Source organism: Myxine glutinosa, chromosome 2 (assembly GCF_964187855.1).
Source record: "Myxine glutinosa chromosome 2, kmMyxGlut1.1, whole genome shotgun sequence".
Taxonomy (NCBI): domain Eukaryota; kingdom Metazoa; phylum Chordata; class Myxini; order Myxiniformes; family Myxinidae; genus Myxine; species Myxine glutinosa.
Window position 1 is genome coordinate 188,641,238 of NC_136262.1, and position 20,091 is coordinate 188,661,328.

The 20,091-nt window shown below is 41.8% G+C and overlaps 1 protein-coding gene across 1 annotated transcript in view; it reads left to right on the forward strand.

Annotated features, from left to right (window-relative positions):
- Positions 1-1,762: 1,762 nt before the first annotated feature.
- Positions 1,763-20,091, forward strand: part of LOC137422512 (ceramide synthase 1-like) — a 47,742-nt gene continuing 29,413 nt past the window's right edge. Inside the window, exons 1-2 of the mRNA XM_068109247.2 lie at positions 1,763-2,042; positions 19,235-19,394. Coding sequence (XP_067965348.1) covers positions 1,806-2,042; positions 19,235-19,394 — 397 coding nt within the window. The 5' untranslated portion in view covers positions 1,763-1,805. The remainder of the gene's footprint in view (positions 2,043-19,234; positions 19,395-20,091) is intronic.

Genomic DNA, 20,091 nt, shown 5'->3' on the forward strand with positions numbered 1-20,091 from the left:
TGACCATTAAGCCAACACCAGGTTTTATAGTGATTTAAAAAATAAAAATAAATAAATAATAATTTTCAAAATATAAATAAAAAATGCCTTTTTTGGCCTAAACCACTCCCTGGCACTCACTGATGACCCTCTGAGAATTTGACAAAGATCTGTTTGGCCATCTCTGAGAAACATGGCGACACAAAGACAGACAGACAATCTCTCTTACAGTGTAGACTATCAGATATCAGTGCAGTACAGATAATCCTGTAGACTATATAGGGCGCAGACAAAGTTCATATGGGGGAGGGATTCTGACTGGAATTCTTCAATTCCAGTCATAAATTTGTGCATTAATTTGGAATTCCGCAATTTGTCATTGAGCTTTTAATTAAACCCACAATTCCCTTGTGTGCATTTGCGCAATTTGTGATTCCCACAACCTATTGGAAATGTCTGCATCACGTGTCTAATTGTACAATTTCTCATTCCCACAATTGCCACCATTTAACATATTGCCTGATTCGGAATTTCTCATGCAATTCATGACTGTGCACTTCAGAATTCCCTCTGTTTTGCTATTTACAAGATTTAATTTTTTGGAATATGGAGATCGGGCTGCTTGGCATTCCTGCATTTTGGAATTCCTGCAATTTGGCATTCCCATGATTTGATGTTCAATTTTTTTGAATATGGAGGTCGGGCTGCTTAGCATTCCTGCATTTTGGAATTCCTGCAATTTGGCATTCCCATGATTTGATGTTTAATTTTTTGGAATATGGAGGTCGGGCTGCTTAGCATTTCTACATTTTGGAATTCCTGCAATTTGGCATTCCCATGATTTGATGTTTAATTTTTTGGAATATGGAGGTCGGGCTGCTTAGCATTCCTGCATTTTGGAATTCCTACAATTTGGCATTCCCATGATTTGATGTTTAATTTTTTGGAATATGGAGGTCGGGCTGCTTAGATTTCCTGCATTTTGGAATTCCTGCAATTTGGCATTCCCATGATTTGATGTTTAATTTTTTGGAATATGGAGGTCGGGCTGCTTAGCATTCCTGCATTTTGGAATTCCTGCAATTTGGCATTCCCATGATTTGATGTTTAATTTTTTGGAATATGGAGGTCGGGCTGCTTAGCATTCCTGCATTTTGGAATTCCTGCAATTTGGCATTCCCATGATTTGATGTTTAATTTTTTGGAATATGGAGGTCGGGATGCTTAGCATTCCTGCATTTTGGAATTCCTGCAATTTGGCATTCCCATGATTTGATGTTTAATTTTTTGGAATATGGAGGTCGGGCTGCTTAGCATTCCTGCATTTTGGAATTCCTGCAATTTGGCATTCCCATGAGTTGATGTTTAATTTTTTGGAATATGGAGGTCGGACTGCTTAGCATTCCTGCATTTTGGAATTCCTGCAATTTGGCATTCCCATGATTTGATGTTTAATTTTTTGGAATATGGAGGTCGGGCTGCTTAGCATTCCTGCAATTTGGCATTCCCATGATTTGATGTTTAATTTTTTGGAATATGGAGGTAGTGCTGCTTGGCATTCCTGCAATTTGGCATTCCCATGATTTGATGTTTGTCTTATTCAGGATGCTTGCCATATTGCCAGGTCACAGCGACTTCGAGCTTCGTTTCCCAATTCCAGCCCGTCCTTCCTCATGGGCCTCGTGTATCCGATCCCATCCCCCATATCATCTTTCCATGATTCCATACATGCATCGTTCACATCCTCCCTAGTTCCCACCCCGCACCTCCCTTCCTCCTTTTCCCCTTTCCCCGTCCGTCAGATCTTGTGACTCTGCGCCGCAGCCATGGCGACACCGAATGCCGGACCGCCCGCGGCCGCGGTGCAGGGCTACGTCGAGCTGGTGGTGCGGGGCTCCGCGGCCTGGACCCGGGCATGGCGAGACTGCACGGACTGCGGTGTGGCCCGGGCGTGGCGGGCGCTGCGGGAGGCCGAGCTCGACGGTGCCGCGTTGGTGCCCCTTCTGGCTTTGGCCGTTACCTGGACTTTGCTGCGCCGCGTGACAACCGCTCGTCTCTTCCAGGTACACGGTCGGTCGCCATAGCCGCTGCCTCTTCCAAAGGTCGCCTCAGTAACGGACCACGTGGTGACGCCATTGCAATTCAATTGGATGATCCACGATGCTATATTTTTATACCTTCATAGCAATTCGTGAAATCCCAATTTTACATACATGCTCACCGTATGGCACCTAATACAAACAAACCAAGTGGACTAGTGAGACCCCTAGGCAAACATGATCGAATGTCACCAAACCTGCAAAATATCTAATCCAGAGGGTCCGAGTACAATTATTGTTAACTTGACGACACCCTGGCCGTCTTGAATGATGCCACAGAACACCAATGGATTGCATTCGAGTTGTTGACCCGTTTAGCCTTCATGGAAGGGATGCAAATGGAGTATCTATCTGTTATAAAGAAAAAAAAACTGTGCTCACAAAGGAAGAGCGAGCTTGCGTTTTACCTTTACCTATTGCAAATGAATACGCAGTCTGGGCTGTTTATAATCCAGGGCCCGAGAGATGATTGAACCAGTTGGGCTATTCATCTGAGTTGAACCCAATTAGCCTATTAACGGAATGAAAGTTTCAAAATCCGAGCAGGAAGTTTAAATAACGGCACATTTTGTAGATATTGACTCCGATGTTTACCTAAAGCACCAAGGGTGAATGGACTCTGCGCCGCAGCCATGGCGACAACTACCTTTTCTCCCATGTATTTCTGTTTGTCAGTGAAGAGGATATCTCAAAAAGTTATGGACGGATTCGGATGAAACGTGATGGACAGGTCTTGTGTATGACAAGGAAGAGTTGATTCGGTTTTAGTGAAGATCCGGATCTGGATACTGGAATTTTTGAGTGATTCTTCACCATTAGGATATAGGGACAAAACCGACATATAACACAATATCTCAAAAAGTTATGGACGGATTCGGATGAAATGTGATGGACAGGTCGTGTATGTGACAAGGAAGAGTTGATTCGGTTTTAGTGAAGATCCGGATCTGGATACTGGAATTTTTGAGTGATTCTTCACCATTAGGATATAGGGCCAAAACCGACATATAACACAATATCTCAAAAAGTTATGGACGGATTTGAAAAAACGTGGTGGACAGGTCGTGTGTGTGACAAGGAAGAATTGATTCGATTTTAGTGAAGATCCAGATCTGGATACTGGAATTTTTGAGTGATTCTTCACCATTAGGATTTAGGGACAAAACCGACATATAACACAATATCTCGAAGAGTTATGGACGGATTTGAAAAAACGTGGTGGACAGGTCGTGTGTGTGACAAGGAAGAATTGATTCGATTTTAGTGAAGATCCAGATCTGGATACTGGAATTTTTGAGTGATTCTTCACCATTAGGAAAAAGGGCCAAAACCGACATATAACACAATATCTCGAAGAGTTATGGACGGATTTGAAAAAACGTGGTGGACAGGTCGTGTGTGTGACAAGGAAGAATTGATTCGATTTTAGTGAAGATCCAGATCTGGATACTGGAATTTTTGAGTGATTCTTCACCATTAGGATTTAGGGACAAAATCGACATATAACACAATATCTCAAAAAGTTATGGACGGATTCGGATGAAACGTGGTGGACAGGTCTCGTGTGTGACAAGGAAGAATTCATTCGATTTTAGTGAAGATCCGGATCTGGATACTGGAATTTTTGAGTGATTCTTCACCATAAGGATTTAGGGACAAAACCGACATGAAACACAATATCTCAAAAAGTTATGGACGGATTCGGATGAAACGTGTTGGACAGGTTTTTTGTATGACAAGGAAGAATGGATTAGATTTTGGTGAAGATCCGGATCTGGATACTGGAATTTTTGAGTGATTCTTCACCATTAGGATATAGGGCCAAAACCGACATACAACACAATATCTCAAATAGTTATGGACGGATTTGAATAAAACGTGGTGGACAGGTCGTGTGTGTGACAAGGAAGAATTGATTCGATTTTAGTGAAGATCCAGATCTGGATACTGGAATTTTTGAGTGATTCTTCACCATTAGGATTTAGGGACAAAACCGACATATAACACAATATCTCAAAAGGTTATGGACGGATTCGGATGAAACGTGATGGACAGGTCGTGTATGTGACAAGGAAGAGTTGATTCGGTTTTAGTGAAGATCCGGATCTGGAAACTGGAATTTTTGAGTGATTCTTCACCATTAGGAAAAAGGGCCAAAACCGACATATAACACAATATCTCAAAGAGTTATGGACGGATTTGAATAAAACGTGGTGGACAGGTCGTGTGTGTGACAAGGAAGAATTGATTCGATTTTAGTGAAGATCCAGATCTGGATACTGGAATTTTTGAGTGATTCTTCACAATTAGGATTTAGGGACAAAATCGACATATAACACAATATCTCAAAACGTTATGGATGGATTCGGATGAAACGTGGTGGACAGGTCTTCTGTATGACAAGGAAGAATGGTTTCGATTTTGGTGAAGATGCAGATCTGGATACTGGAATTTTTGAGTGATTCTTCACCATTTGGATATAGGGACAAAACCGACATATAACACAATATCTCAAAAAGGTTAGGACGGATTCGGATGAAACGTGGTGGACAGGTCTCGTGTGTGACAAGGAAGAGTTGATTCGATTTTAGTGAAGATCCGGATCTGGATACTGGAATTTTTGTGTGATTCTTCACCATAAGGATTTAGGGACAAAACCGACATATAACACAATATCTCAAAAAGGTTAGGACGGATTCGGATGAAACGTGGTGGACAGGTCTTGTGTGTGACAAGGAAGAATTGATTAGATTTTGGTGAAGATCCAGATCTGGATACTGGAATTTTTGAGTGATTCTTCACCATTAGGATATAGGGACAAAACCGACATATAACACAATATCTCAAAAAGTTAGGACGGATTCGGATGAAACGTGGTGGACAGGTCGTGTGTATAACAAGGAAGAATTGATTCGATTTTAGTGAAGATCCAGATCTGGACACTGGAATTTTTGAGTGATTCTTCACCATTAGGATATAGGGACAAAACCGACATATAACACAATATCTCAAAAAGTTATGGACGGATTCAGATGAAACGTGGTGGACAGGTCATGTGTGTGACAATGAAGAATTGATTCGATTTTAGTGAAGATCCGGATCTGGATACTGGAATTTTTGAGTGATTCTTCACCATTAGGATATCGGGGTAAAACCGACATATAACACAATATCTCAAAACGTTATGGACGGATTTGAATAAAACGTGGTGGACAGGTCGTGTGTGTGACAAGGAAGAATTGATTCGATTTTAGTCAAGATCCGGATCTGGATACTGGAATTTTTGAGTGATTCTTCACCATTAGGATATAGGGCCAAAACCGACACATAACACAATTTCTCAAAAAGTTATGGACGGATTCTGATGGAACGTGGTGAACAGGTCATGTGTGTGACAACGAAGAATTGATTAGATTTTTATGAAGATCTGAATCCGGATCCGAGAATTTTTTTTATTTAATAAGTGATTCTTCACCATTGAGAGATGGAGTCAAAACCTATATATAGCACGATGGTTCAAAAAATTGTGGACGAGTTATGACAAAACCTGGTGGTTGAGTTGGTTTGACGACAAAAACAAGCCTATTATATTTTGGTTCAGGTCCGAATCCAGATCCGGCCTATTAGTGGGATACAAAACGTAAACTGTTCAGCCTGGTGGAGGTTTGCTCTCTACCGAGTGCTGTTCTGGTTCGTACCTGTGTCAGGTAGTAAACTAATAAGACCAACTTTCACTTTATGCAACAGGCTCCAAGTCCCCCATGCCTTTAATCTTCCCCAATCCCCATCTCTATAGCCATCAACAACCCCACCCAATCACAGATTTTCACATTTAGTCCTTTTATGACTCATAAAAAGGAGATTTTTTTGGGATAAAACTAAACCCATTATGGTACCTGGTTAAATAGCCAAGGTTGTTTATCAAACTTATGATCAGTGATCTGGAAGCCTCTAGCTTTGCAGTGTATAAACGAGGACAACTCACCTGTGTGAGTGAGTTCGTGCTTGAGTATTCTTGGTGGACTCAAAGATGTATTTATTTGGAGCATGTAAATTTGACGTAGAAAAGTAAATCTGACGTGTAATGCAAAAGAACTTGGTACTTTGCATCACATCTCAAAATTGATTATATATTTATATATCTATATCTATATATCTATCTATCTATATATATATATATATATATATATATATATATATATATATATATATATATATATATATATATATATATATATATATATATCTATATATATATATATATATATCTATATATATATATATATATATATCTATATATATATATATATATATATATATATATATATCTATATATATATATATATATATATCTATATATCTATCTATATATATATATACATATATATATATATATATATATATATATATATATATATATATATATATATATATATATATATATATATATATATATATATGGTGGTTCAGAAACCCTGGGCACATTTTTAAGAACGATACCTGCAACAAACAACTAAGTTTATTATTGTTCTTTGGTGCAAAACAAAACATGATTACTCGTTAAACAGTCCAATCAGTCTAATATACATGAAACAGATCAGTTCAAATGTTCAAACTGCTTTCCTTCATTGTCTATGCACAGCTGTAGCCGTGACGAAACACTCTGACACACAGTTCTGCATGTTTCAGTCGTTAAGGCAGCAGTCTCATTACGGATGAATTGCTTCAAGTCTCTAAGGGTTGTAGGATTCCTCGCATACACTTTGTGTTTGAAGAAACCACAAAGGAAGAAATCACAGGGTGTGTTAAATCACAAGACCGCGGCGGCCATTCAACCGGACCACGACGGCCAATCCATTTGTCTGTAAAGTTAAAATCAAGGGCCTGGCGTACACTGGCAGCATAATGAGCAGGCGCACCATCATGCATGAACCACATTTGGCCATCATTGAGTGGAAATACATGCTGCTCCAACATTAGATGGTAATTTGCACTATTCACATTTTCTTCAAAAAATATTGGTCCAACAATGCCTCCAGAAGAAATGCCTGCCCAGACGGACACACTAGCTGGGTACTGGACGTTGTGCTCAACAGTAAATCGTGGGTTGTCTACTGCCCGTATCACGCTGTTATGACGATTCACAGAACCAGATAAAGTAAACTTGGATTCATCTGTCCACAAATCCCATTCTGCAAATCATTGTCCATATCCATTAAACCAAGCAACGTTTCACATGCCTCAACGTGCCTGTCAAAATCTTCAGATAGTTGGTGAATTAATCTGGGTATGTATGGTTTCGCATTAAGGTCTTTTAGTATTCTTCAAATCGATGATCAGCTTATGTTGGTGACATCTGATAAACGACGAGTTGATAATGGTGTGTTACTGTAGAGTTGTTGTTGAATGACCACTCTGCTTTCCTCAGTTCGAACAGTACGAGGCCTACCTGGTGACTGTTTTGGAAGCATGCTGCCAGTTTCATCAAACTGCTTGTTTATTCTGCCGATGGTTCTTCTATCAATTGCATCGGCGCCACATTCTTTGACGAGTTGTCTGTGAACTTCAGCCGAATTTCCAGATACAGAATACAAGCGTACAGCGCAAATTTTCTGTCTCACGATATGCTAAGGGTATCCTAAGGGCGTCTAATTCACAATGAACTGAACTAATGCAAAGACAAACACGTGCAGCACAGTGAGCGAATCTCACCCTGATCCATATCACGTGACACACCTCACCCTGTTGCGTATGACTTGATGCATGTGTGTGTTGAAGCGGTCACATCCATTTATGAGAAATCATGTTTTGTTTTGCACCAACGAACAATAATAAACTTAGTTGTTTGTTGCAGGGATTGTTCTTCAAAATGTGCCCAGGGTTTCTGGACTTAAATCTTAGCTTATTCCACACAGAAATTCTAAAATGGCCCAGACAATATTATTGGCACCTTTTAGAAGTTGTTGAAATAATTAGATTTCAAGCAGGTGATTCGCTTTTACTTTGGAATTGAACTCACCTATGGTGCAATATAAAAATCACTCATTCAACTAGTTTGAACAGAGAAAAGGAGTCATTCTGCTGTTTTGTGTCACTGTATGTACCGCAATGAGCATGGAGATAAGAAAGAAAACCAGAGAATTGTCTCAGGAGGTCAGACACAAGATTGTAGCTAAGTATGGACAATCTCAAGGCTACAAGTCCATCTCCAGAGACCTTGATGTTCCTGTGTCCAATGTATGCAATGTTATCAGGACGTTTAAGGCCCATGGCACTGTAGCCAACCTCCCTGGATGTGACCATAAGAGAAAACCTGATTAAAGATTGCAGTGAAGGATTGTTCGAATGGTGGAGGAAGCACCTCGAGCAACTGCCAAACAGATTCAAGCTGACATTCAGACACAACATACGACAGTTTCAACTCGCACCATCCGTCGCCAACTCAATGCAACGGGGTTCCATGGTAGGAGACCCAGGAGGACCCCACTGCTGAGAGAGAGACATAAGAAAGCCTGACTGACACACCTGAACAAGCCAAAATCCTTCTGGGAGAATTGATGTGGACAGCTAAAGACCAAATTAGAGCTTTTTGGTAAAGCACATCATCTCTATGTTTACAGAAATCAAAATGAAGCCTTCACATAAAAGAACACCTTCCCTACAGTCAAACATGGAGGAGGTTCAGTGATGTTTTGGGGTTGCTGTGCTGCCTTTGGCCCTGGGTGCCATGAATGTGTGCATGGCATCATGAAATCGGGAGATTACCAAGGCACTTTGGAGCGCAATGTTCAGAAAGCTGGGTCTCCATCGAAGGTCATGGGTCTTGTAGCAGGACAATGACCCCAAACACACTTGAAAATGCACCCAGGAATTGTTCAAGACAAATGCTGGACTGTTCTGAAGTGGCAAGCAATGAGTCCTGATCTAAATCCCATTGAACACCTGTTGGGAGATCTGAAAACAGCAGTTGGTAGAAGGCACCCTTCAAATCTGGGAGAACTGGAGCAGTTTGCTCAAGAAGGGTGGGCTCATTCTTGAGAGGTGTAGGAAGCTCATTCTTGGCTATGGGAAACGCTTGAATGCAGTTATTTTGTCCAAAGGCTACTATTTATCTTAAAGGCTACTACCCACAACTTCCTTTTCTCCAAAGGCTATTTTGTGCAACTAAATATTCAGTGTAGGGTGTCAATAATTTTGTCTATGCCATTTCTTTTTATTTTCTGATTTAAAAGGATATATTAAGTTCTGAATCAAAAACAAAGGTTCTGTAATATTAACAGTGAAATAAAGAATTGTGGAGACCAAATACATTTGTCAATTTCAACTCATTTTTCGAGAAAATTGTGAGTTATTTGAAAAAAGTGCAAGGGTGCCAATATTTTTGGCCATGACTGCACATAAACTGTGCCTCTAGAAATTCTTCACCCTTTTTCAAAATTTTCACCTTTTGTTGCCTCAAAGCCTGGAAATAAATAATTGCATTGAATAGACTTTTCCACCTTTATTTACACATCATAACCCACAACTTCCAAGTGAAAAACAAATTCTACAAATTTCAGAAAATTAATTAAAAATACAAAACTAGAATATCTTGGTTGGATAAGTGTCCACCCCCCTGAGTTAATACTTGGTGGAAGCACCTTTGACAGAAATTACAGCTGTGAGTCAGTTGGGATAGGTCTCTACCAACTTTGCACACCTTGTTTGGGCAATATTTACCCATTCTTCTGCACAAAACTGTTCAAGCTTAGTCAAGTTGCGTGGGGAGCGTTGATGGACAGTAATATTCAAATCATGCCACAGATTTTCGATTGGATTGAGGTCGGGGCTCTGACAGGACCACTCAAGGACATTTATCTTTTTGTTCCTTAGCCACTCCAGTGTAGCTTTGGCTGTGTGCTTCGGGTCGTTGTCATGCTGAAAGGTGAAATTCCGTCCCAATTCAGCTTTCTTGCGGAGAGTAGCAGGTTTTCCTTTAGGATTTTTCTGTATTTTGCTCCATCCATTTCACCTTCTATCCTGACAAGTGCCCCAGTCCCTGCTGATCAGAAACATCCCCATAACATGATGCTGCCACCACCATGCTTCACAGTAGGGATGGTGTTCTTTGGGTGATGTGCTGTGTTGTGTTTGTGCCAAACATAATGGTTTGCATTTAGGCCAAAAAGTTCCATCTCGGTTTCGTCAGCCCATACAACCTTTTTCCGCATGGCTTCAGTATCTCCAGAATGGTTTTTGCATACCTCAAATGGGACTCTCAAGGTGAGCTTTTTGAGTAATGGCTTCCTTCTTGCCACTCTACCGTATAGGCCAGACTTGTGGAGTGCTTGGAATATTGTTGTCACGTGTACACAGTGGCCAGTCTTTGCCATAAAGGCCTGTAGCTCTTTCAAAGTTGCCATTGGCCTCCTGTTGGCCTCTCTGATCAGTCTCTTCACTTTGTCATCCAGTTTGGAGGGACGGCCTGATCTAGGCAGGGTCTTGGTGGTACCTACCATACGCCTCCCACTTCTTACTGATTGTCTTGACTGTGTTCCAAGGGATATTCAAAGCCTTTGAAATATTTTCATACCCATCCGATCCATCCGACCCATCCATCCACCCATCCACCCATCCACCCATCCATCCATCCCATCCATCCGACCCATCCATCGTAGAGTGGCAAGATCTGTGCCTTTCCACAACTTTATCCCAGATGTCTTTTGAAAGCTCATTGTTGCTCATGGTTGAGTCTTTGCTGTGAAATGCACTACCCAGCAGAGGAAACCTACAGGAACAGCTGATTTTGTTCTGAAATAATCAGAATCATGACGATTTTACACAGGTGGAGGCCAACTAACTTGGTGTGTGATTTTGAAAGTGATTGGTTACACCTGAGCTAATTTACAATTGCTATTATTAGGGGCGTGGACACTTATGCAACCAACATATGCTAGTTTTGTATTTTTAATTAATTTTCTGACATTTGTAGAATTTGTTTTTCACTTGGAAGTTGTGGGTTACGATGCGTAAATAAAGGTGGAAAAGTCTGATTTAATGCATTTTAATTCTATGCTGTAAGGCCGTGGTTCTTAACTTGGGTTTGACCAAACCCCAGGGGTTCAGTGAGCCAGTCTCAGGGGTTCGGCGGAGGTCCTCCGAAACACATTGCAATTTGTTTTTTGTTTTTTTTAAAGTTTTGTATCAATTTTGAATCTATGTGTAATTATGCTTATTATTAATATTATTATTATTTTGCTATGTATGTTACGAACGAATGCAAATGTTATTTGTATTTTGTATGTTACGAACGAATGGAAATGTTATTTGTTATTTTGTAAAAAGAGAGTCCGATTCGACACAAGTGCTACCTTTCCCACTCTCGGCTTCGTTCCAATTGACAAACCGATGCTCACCGCGTCGTAAGAAGTTGCGTACCTGATCGCAAAGCAGGGCAAACCGCACACCATTGGCGAGACACTCTTCAAACCGGCCGCGTTGAAGATGGCCAACGTCATGCTGAGAAAAGCTGCTGAAAACAAGTTGTCTGTCGTTCCACTCTCAAAAGACACCATCAGATGCAGAATCTACGACATGAGCGACGTCATCCTCACCCAGGTAGTTGCAGATTTAGTCGCGAGCCCGACGAAATTCAGCCTTCAACTCGACGAGACCACCGACGTTTCGAATTTGAGCCAGCTCATATTATTTGTGCGTTATGTCAAAGGAGACGAGATCAAAAAAGACTTTCTGTTCTGCAAGCCTCTCACAACAACGACGAAGGCAGCTGACGTGAAGAAGCTTGTGGACGACTTCTTCAGAAGCAACGGCCTCTCGTGGAACATGGTGTCTGCAGTTTGCTCGGATGGAGCTCCAGCCATGCTGGGATGCAACTCCGGTTTTGGAGCGCTGGTGAAGGCCGATACACCACACATCATCGTCACACACTGCGTCCTGCACAGACACGCGCTGGCATCAAGAACCCTGCCTCCAAAACTGGCCAATGTTCTGAAAATCGTCATTGAAACTGTGAATTACGTGCGAAGCCTTGCTCTGAATCATCGCATCTTCAAAGAGCTGTGCAATGAAATCGGCTCTGAATTCGAAGTCCTTCTCTACCACTCTAACGTTCGATGGTTATCACGAGGGAAGGTAGTGAGCCGTGTTTTTGCCTTGCGTGTAGAATTAGCCCTGTTTTTGCGAGAACACCAGCATTGCCATGCAACACACTTCCAAGACTCAGAGTTCATCCTCGCCTTGGCGTACTTGGCTGACATCTTCGACGCACTCAATCATCTCAATTGCCAGATGCAGGGCGGTGGAGTGAATGTCATCGAATCTGAAGAAAAGCTGAGCGCTTTCCGAAAGAAGTTACCGTTGTGGAGGCGGCGAACAGAGAACGACAACTTCGCGAACTTTTCGCTACTGGACGAGTGCGTGAGTGGGATCGAAGATGAGTCTGAAGTTGGAAGCACTGCTGTACCGGGGGAGCTGAAGCAAGCGATTGCCACGCAATTGGATGAGCTGGGAAATTCATTCGACGGCTACTTCCCCTACCAAGAGCAATACCCAGCATGGGTGCGGCAGCCGTTTACTTTCGACGTTGCAACGGCAGATGTCAACGACCAATACCTCGACGACCTCATCGAACTTCAGCAGAGCCAGACTCAACAACAACTCTTCGGCAAACAACGCTCTCAACGTTTTGGTGCCGCCAAAACGTTACAACGTATCTCTGCGAGCATGCGTTTTCGAAACTGGTGGACATTAAAACAAAGAAAAGGAGCAGGCTTGCATGCGAAAATGATTTGAGGGTGGCCCTTGCCAAAACAAAACCACGCATTTCCCAGATCGCCTCCCGAAAAGAAGAACAGAAAACGCATTAAGATGCAATTCTTCTTATTTTTTTGGTCAAATTTGAGGGCTTCCGCGAGTGTTCGGTGGGTTTCGTTAGGGTTTGGCACCTTTAAAAAGGTTAAGAACCACTGTTGTAAGGCAACAAAAGGTGAAAAATTTGAAAGGGGGTGTAGACTTTCTATATAGGCACTATATATGTGCGTAGGCCTTTGGTCTCGGATCTTCGTTGTTTTGTGAATGCCTGATCAGTTTGTTCGAAATAATTTGATTATTTTGAGGATTAGTGATCCAGGGCAAAAAAATGAGCCAAGATGTTTATTTTTCAAATTTGGAGCCAGAGATGCGCAGTATATATTCAAGTACGTGGAGCCCCGCACCACCAGCAGATAAAAATTTTACACATAAAAAAGGAAGTTAAGACTTTTGAGTTGTTCTGTGTCACAAAAATAAATTACTGTTATAAGTATACTTTTAAAGATCTGCAATGCATTTTTAGGGTGTTGTTATGTTTTTTTGACTGTTTAGTACAGATGTAGTGCCTAAATTTCTGTCATTTATGACTTGTACAGTTAGTGTAGGTCATGTTTTTTGTGTTTCAATTTGGAAATGCCTTCAAAGAAAGAGAAGTTCCATGCTGATGAGGATATTTAAAACTCGAATTGCTTGTCTTCGTCAAGCAGGCAAGACATATTCTGAAATTCACAAGCTCCTGAAGAAGGAGTCACATCCCTATTTCTCTGCCTACCATAAAGATCCCACGGTGTCCTTCGCTGAGAGTTGGTGAGCTATCGCCAGCACCATGAACAAATTACAAATTCCTGCACTCTCGATGGAACATCCTGCATCGGATTGGCAACCCGATGCCAAGAATCACTAGCCAAGAATCTTTTTTGGCAAAACTCTCTGGACTGATCATAGCTCATGATATGAATAATGAATCGTGAACACAAATAATTTGTGTAAATTTTATTTTGATTGACTCAACCTCAACTTTATGAGCTCGTGAGTGTATATTCAGAGTTTTTGTTGTTGGCGAAGAACCAGTCCTTACGGTTGGGATAGTTTCCCCATTCCCACAGAATTGGCGTATTATACCTTGTTATACCGGTTCCCACTGGGAGTGATGCGACGTGATTCTCATTTACATGGAGAGAATTGGGGTCCTATCCCCACTCTGAACCCCCGGGTTGATTAATTATTTTTACCGCCTAAATCCTTCTCGTACACACCTCGTCCAGTGGGTTAGGAGTACATAGAAGTCAAACAAAACACAAACACATACACACACCAACAAACTCAAAAGCTGAATATGGAGAGTCAGACTACTACTACTACTACTACTACTACTACTACTACTACTACTACTACTACTACTACTACTACTGCTGCTGCTACTACTACTACTACTACTACTACTACTACTACTACTACTACTACTACTACTGCTGCTACTACTACTACTACTACTACTACTACTACTACTACTGCTGCTACTACTACTACTCCTACTGCTGCTACTGCTGCTACTACTACTACTACTACTACTGCTACTACTGATGATACTGCTGCTACTACTACTACTGCTACTACTACTACTACTACTACTACTACTACTACTACTACTACTACCACCGTACTGTACTTGTATAATGGCCACAATTATGCCCAATTTTTGTGGGATTGGCTGGAAAACGTTTTTGGCCCGAGCCTTTCACGAACCGATCGGTCAGGCCTGATGTTCAAGTGAAGATGGTAGGAATTTATAATTTATTCAGGTTGCCAGCGAAAACACACCCACTCATTGTGAAAACACCTTGGGATATTTACTGTCCTCCAACAACCAGTGCTGGCAGACTGTACACCCAAACACCCAACTTAGCATCCATGGCACACACATTGACGTCTCACTCTGCACATGGAATACCTCGGTGACTTTGGAACTGGGTCGAGATTCAAAACCAGGTGCGACAGCTCAAAGGCAAGTGTGCATAGCTTGTCTTGCTCGCCCAGAGAGTCAGAAGATCAGACTAAAATGAACCTATATACCTATATAAATGCAAGTTGCGCGATTGTGTCTGAACGCGGTAAAAGTTATAACCAGAGCACGTATAATGCTGAATGATTTAAGAGCTCTTGGGTCCGAACAGTATAAACATATATATTAAAGGGTATAAAGTGTGTATATATTTACATTATATACAATATATCAGTGGAAGCCGAGAAACGAATTTTCAGTCCCCATGTTAAAGTTGCAAACAGAGAAACCATCCCCAAAAAAGGAAGGGGTGCTTTGCGCCTCCCTTGATTTCCATACAATAAGCTATTTGATGTGGTACAATACTCATAATGACGCTGAAATTCAGGTGTAAGAATTTGAGGCCAGGGAGTCATTTGGATATCGGACACGCATCATTACTGTTCGCGGGGGATACGTTCCAGGGAAATGCCGTGAATTGCGAAACTGGAAATTGGGGGGAGGGGAGGGGGGCATTGTTTCAATAATGGAAAAGGAGTGGATTGGTTCCCGAATCGTGAAAATCCACGAATAGCGAGGAACAAACCACAAATGGCGAGGAAAAATCCCCAAATGTTGAGGCAAATCCCGACGATATCGACGATAATCCACGAAGGTCGATGAAAGTCCCGGAAATGTCGAGACAAAACCTGCGAATGTCGATGAAAATCCGCGAATGAATGCCGTGCCATTGTTTCAATGGGGAAAAGGGAGACGGCTAATTACTCGAATAGATATTGTGGAGTGTTTTCATTCTGTACAGTAACTCGCAGAGATGACGTGTTATGCAGCTGGTAGGATATCTCACGAAACATTGTTTACCTGTGAACGGTTTACCTGTGTTTACCTGTTCACCGGATATAACGTGAAGCTAGCTATTCGCAGTGTGAATGATGGGATAATCCATGAAAGACAAGAAAACGCGAAACACCCGACAGCGAATGCAGGAGCAGGTCATGTTCCCGGCTTGCAGATGTTTTTTGCGTATGTCCAGCTGCTTTATGCATGGCTGGTAAAAGATGTTTTTTTTTTAATGTGTCACGCTCGAGGCTCATGAAAAAAATTTTGAGCCCACAAAAAACCGCGAATTCGTGGGACATGGCCGTGAATAGAAAAAAACCGCGAATTTGCGGGACATGGCCGCGAATAGAAAAAAAAAACCCCGCAAATTTGCGGGACACTTTTCCGCGAATAAAAAAAACAGGTCGCATTTTATCAACCACAAATACGTGAAACCCCGTGAATAGCAGAACCTCAAATAGCGGGGTCCGACTGTATTTAATTGCCTACCATGGAAGTGGAGTTGTGTGCACAAACCTTTCATCCACATGGTCAATGTGTGATGATGATACCTCATTGTAAATTCAAACCCAGTGTGGGTGTTTAGAATCCAGAGCCCGAGATCTCGGGGAGGGGGGGAGGGTCAAGGGGACAAGTTAGGAGGGAAGGATGGTCTAGACGTATGCACATGCGCCTCTGAGCCAACAAGTTTGGGTTTGAATCTCGGCCTAACTACAAACCGTCACCCTGGTGTCTCGCAGCCAGTTATTGCCCTCACCCTGAACAAATTACAAAATTCCTGCCCGAACCTACAGGGGGCCTTCATTCAGTGGCACTGCCATGCCCCCCTCAGCCAATAATGCTACTCGCAACCATGGAAGGAGAAGAAAAGTGGACAAGTTATTTTCACTGTCAAGACGAGGAGATGGAACCTGGGGGATGGAGAGAGGTCTAAGCCATTGGTGAACCTGTGTCATACAGACTGTGCTTCATGCAGCAGGAGTACGCAGCGCCAATAAATAGGGTAGGCCCATCTCGTCGTGCTTCCATTATTATCTGTATACACCTCGTCAGAGAGGACATAATAAAATATTCATTGTAATTTTCTTCCATTGATCCCCAAATGAAGGCAAGAAGGGCTGATAATGTTGTTGAAGAATATTTAATCTAGCTTGTTGGGTTTCACTGTGTATTGACTGAGTGCTACCAGAATAATGTAGTTCAAGTGTGCCAGCTATCAACCATAAACCAAATGGTAGGATCAATTATGGGATTTACACATATAATTCGTTGTTTTTTTATAAGGCAAAAGTGCTTTGCCCCCCATCTTACCATACAGATTGTCTGACATGGTGGAAACTGGTTTTATAGAGTGATGAGTACAGAACGCACATTGTTAAAGTCTGGAGAGGCACAAAGAGATTTACACATCCGTCATATACAATATCTCTGACTCTCTGGAAAATCCTCTTTATCTATTTGCTGATGACTCCATACTCTGCCGTGACATCACTCATCCTTGCAGCCTCTTCCCTCTCTTCAGACCTTGAGTAAATCATAAGCTGGTCAAACACTTGGAATATGTCTTTCAATCCTGAATAATCTCACACTCTCACTATCTCTCTCCAAAAGGACAGTATGGCAAACCCTCCTATCTACTTTATTAACTAACATTCCTGTTGAGGGAGTTCAGTCACACAAACACCTGTGTCTCATTTTCAGCCATGTTCTTTCTTGGACAAGCCACATTTCAAAGTTGACCTCCAAAGCAATCTGCTGACTGGGCATCCTCCGTTGTAAAAAGTCCTTCCTTGGCAAACCTGAACACTTATCCACTGACAAAGCTTTCATCCACAGCTTGATGAAGTATTGCTCTCCCCTCTAGGCTGGCTCCCCTGCCTCATATCTTGCTCAACTTGATGCCGTGGAAACCAAGGCCTTCAAGATCATTGGAATGTCATGCGATGAAGCTGAGTCTATGGGCCTATCCCTTCACCATCGCAGACAAGTCGGTGGTTTCTGTCTTCTGCCGCCTCCTTTCTGGTCTTGTACCCTCTGCTCTTTCCGTGTTTTGCACCCCCATGTTTCTGCAGAGCACACGGTCCACCAACAACCCCTTTCTGGTTAAACTACCTAAATCCAGGATCACTGCTTACCTCAACTCATTTGTTCCTCTTTTTCCTTCCTGTGGAATCAACTTCCACATCCTCTTTAATCCCATTCTTCCCTCCAGATCTTCAAGTCAGCTGTTCACCACCATCACACATCATCCCCAATCCTAAACCATTATCTTGTCTAACACCGTTAACTACTCACCCCTCAAATTTCCAATTTTCTACCACCTCCCCATCCCCTAACTCTCCCCAAAAACTGAGAGTATGGGTTTGTATCCATCTCGACCACCCCTTGCATATTCCCCTAGCCCCATTCTTAACCACATCCCTTGTTGTCTGTCTCAGTCTATTTTGTTCCCCAGCGTTTCTCCCCTCTCTCATCCGTTCTGTATTCTAGCTCTTACAAGAGCCTTGATTTTGTATTCCAAAAAAGCTGGTTGTCATTTTTAAGATTAAGGAGTTATACAGGGTGAATCAAGAGTAGCGTCCGCGCACGATTTCTGTTTTTTCGGCTGTCAGATTCTTTCTGGGATGTCATGTTGTTAATAATTGTCTTGCAGATTATTAATTTTCTTAATTTATTTATTTTTGTTTTTGTTTTGCAGGTTATTGCTGAGAGTTTGGAAAGTTACTGAATTTGCACCAAATTGAACCATGAATTACCTTTCAATGAATCAACGCATTGCGGCCGTGAAACATTAACTACAAATGTAATGAACAACCAACGATGGCGGCACACCGTTTGGCACAGGAATTCGATATTAACCCACCCCAGGGAAGAAACATACGATTGATTGTCGAGAAATTTGAAGTAACAGGGTCGGTAGCCACTGCAAAGAAGTCCGGTCGTCCGAAAACGGCAACGAATGTAGCTAAGGCTGAAGAAGCCATCAGGAGACTGGAACAAAGTCCGATAAACATGTCATTCATTTATTTCTACCTTCTTGTACACTGTAATACAAATGGCAAACTACTCACCGGGGTGTCAATCAACTGACAGAAATATATATATAATTATATATATATAAACAGAAATCTGGCGCTACTTTTGACTCACCCTGTATATTATATGCATATGTGTGGGGGGCAAATTAAAAAAAAAATAGAACTGAGAATACTTAGTGGAAGAGGGATAACATAAGAAAGACAGGAAGTTCGATTTTGTGTGAGGAGTGGGGAGAGAAAGGAAAGAAGGTTTACTGGATCAGGTAGCATGAGCGAGTGGTGTATGTATGAAGGTGTATGTATGAAGTTGTTGTTTTTTGATGGGGGGTTTTGTTTCAAAGCACTTCCCCATAAATGGAATTTTGAGTCGTCAAGTTTTCACATTGCCATGTAATAATGAAATACATGGTTCCTTATGATCATCAAGTAATATTACTTACTGAATGCCCCATCCACGTCTAATTTAGCCGCTGGCCCGATGGCTGCAGCTTCGGCCGAGCGATGCAAGGAAGTTTCCTGAGAGTGCTTGGAAGCTACTTTACTACACGCCTGCTTGGCTCTACAGCAGCTACCTGCTGTTCTGGCGGGGACACTCCTTCTTCCACAACCCACCCTCAGTCTTCTATGGTAGTTTTTATTCGTTCATTGCATTTAATTTATTTTATGGAAAGACAGCTGGTGCTTGGTAGTCAGGTTGTTGCATCAATAAGTGTGCGGAGTCTTTTGCAGGGAACAACTTGCTAGCTGCTCTATCTGCTGGCATTCATTTATGGGTGTTTTAAAATTACCTCATACCTTTCAAAAAGACAAAGCCGTTGGTGAGCCAGTGCTTTCATCAAATTCTAAGTTACTGCTCTGATTGAGTACCCTATGATGGAGTATCAACCTGTTCATGGTATAATTATTGGCTATGTAGATGGTCATGACAAATCGTGGATTAATGGGTATGCTGGTGCTCTCAGAGGGATGTAGGAGAAACAACAACTAAAAGTTCATAAAACAACTTACCGTACCCCACGCAGTCTTGAGAAAAAAATCTCTTGCTTTGTGTTTCCGGATCTATATTTCCTATGAACCGCAGTTTTGGCAGAGTCTCGATATTCCCCAACGCTGAGAGCGCAAGCTGCAAATTTGATTGGTCAAGATGGCACAAAATGGCGTAATGTTTTGTCCAAGTACTGGTAATTGACTGGTGGATTTTGGAAATGCCAACAAGGCGATTTGTGTTCCACATTGTTCAAGTATATAATTCAATTGAAATAAAATAAAGATTTTAAAGGTTGTAGAAAAAATATTTCAGATGTTTACCACCGTTGATGCACCG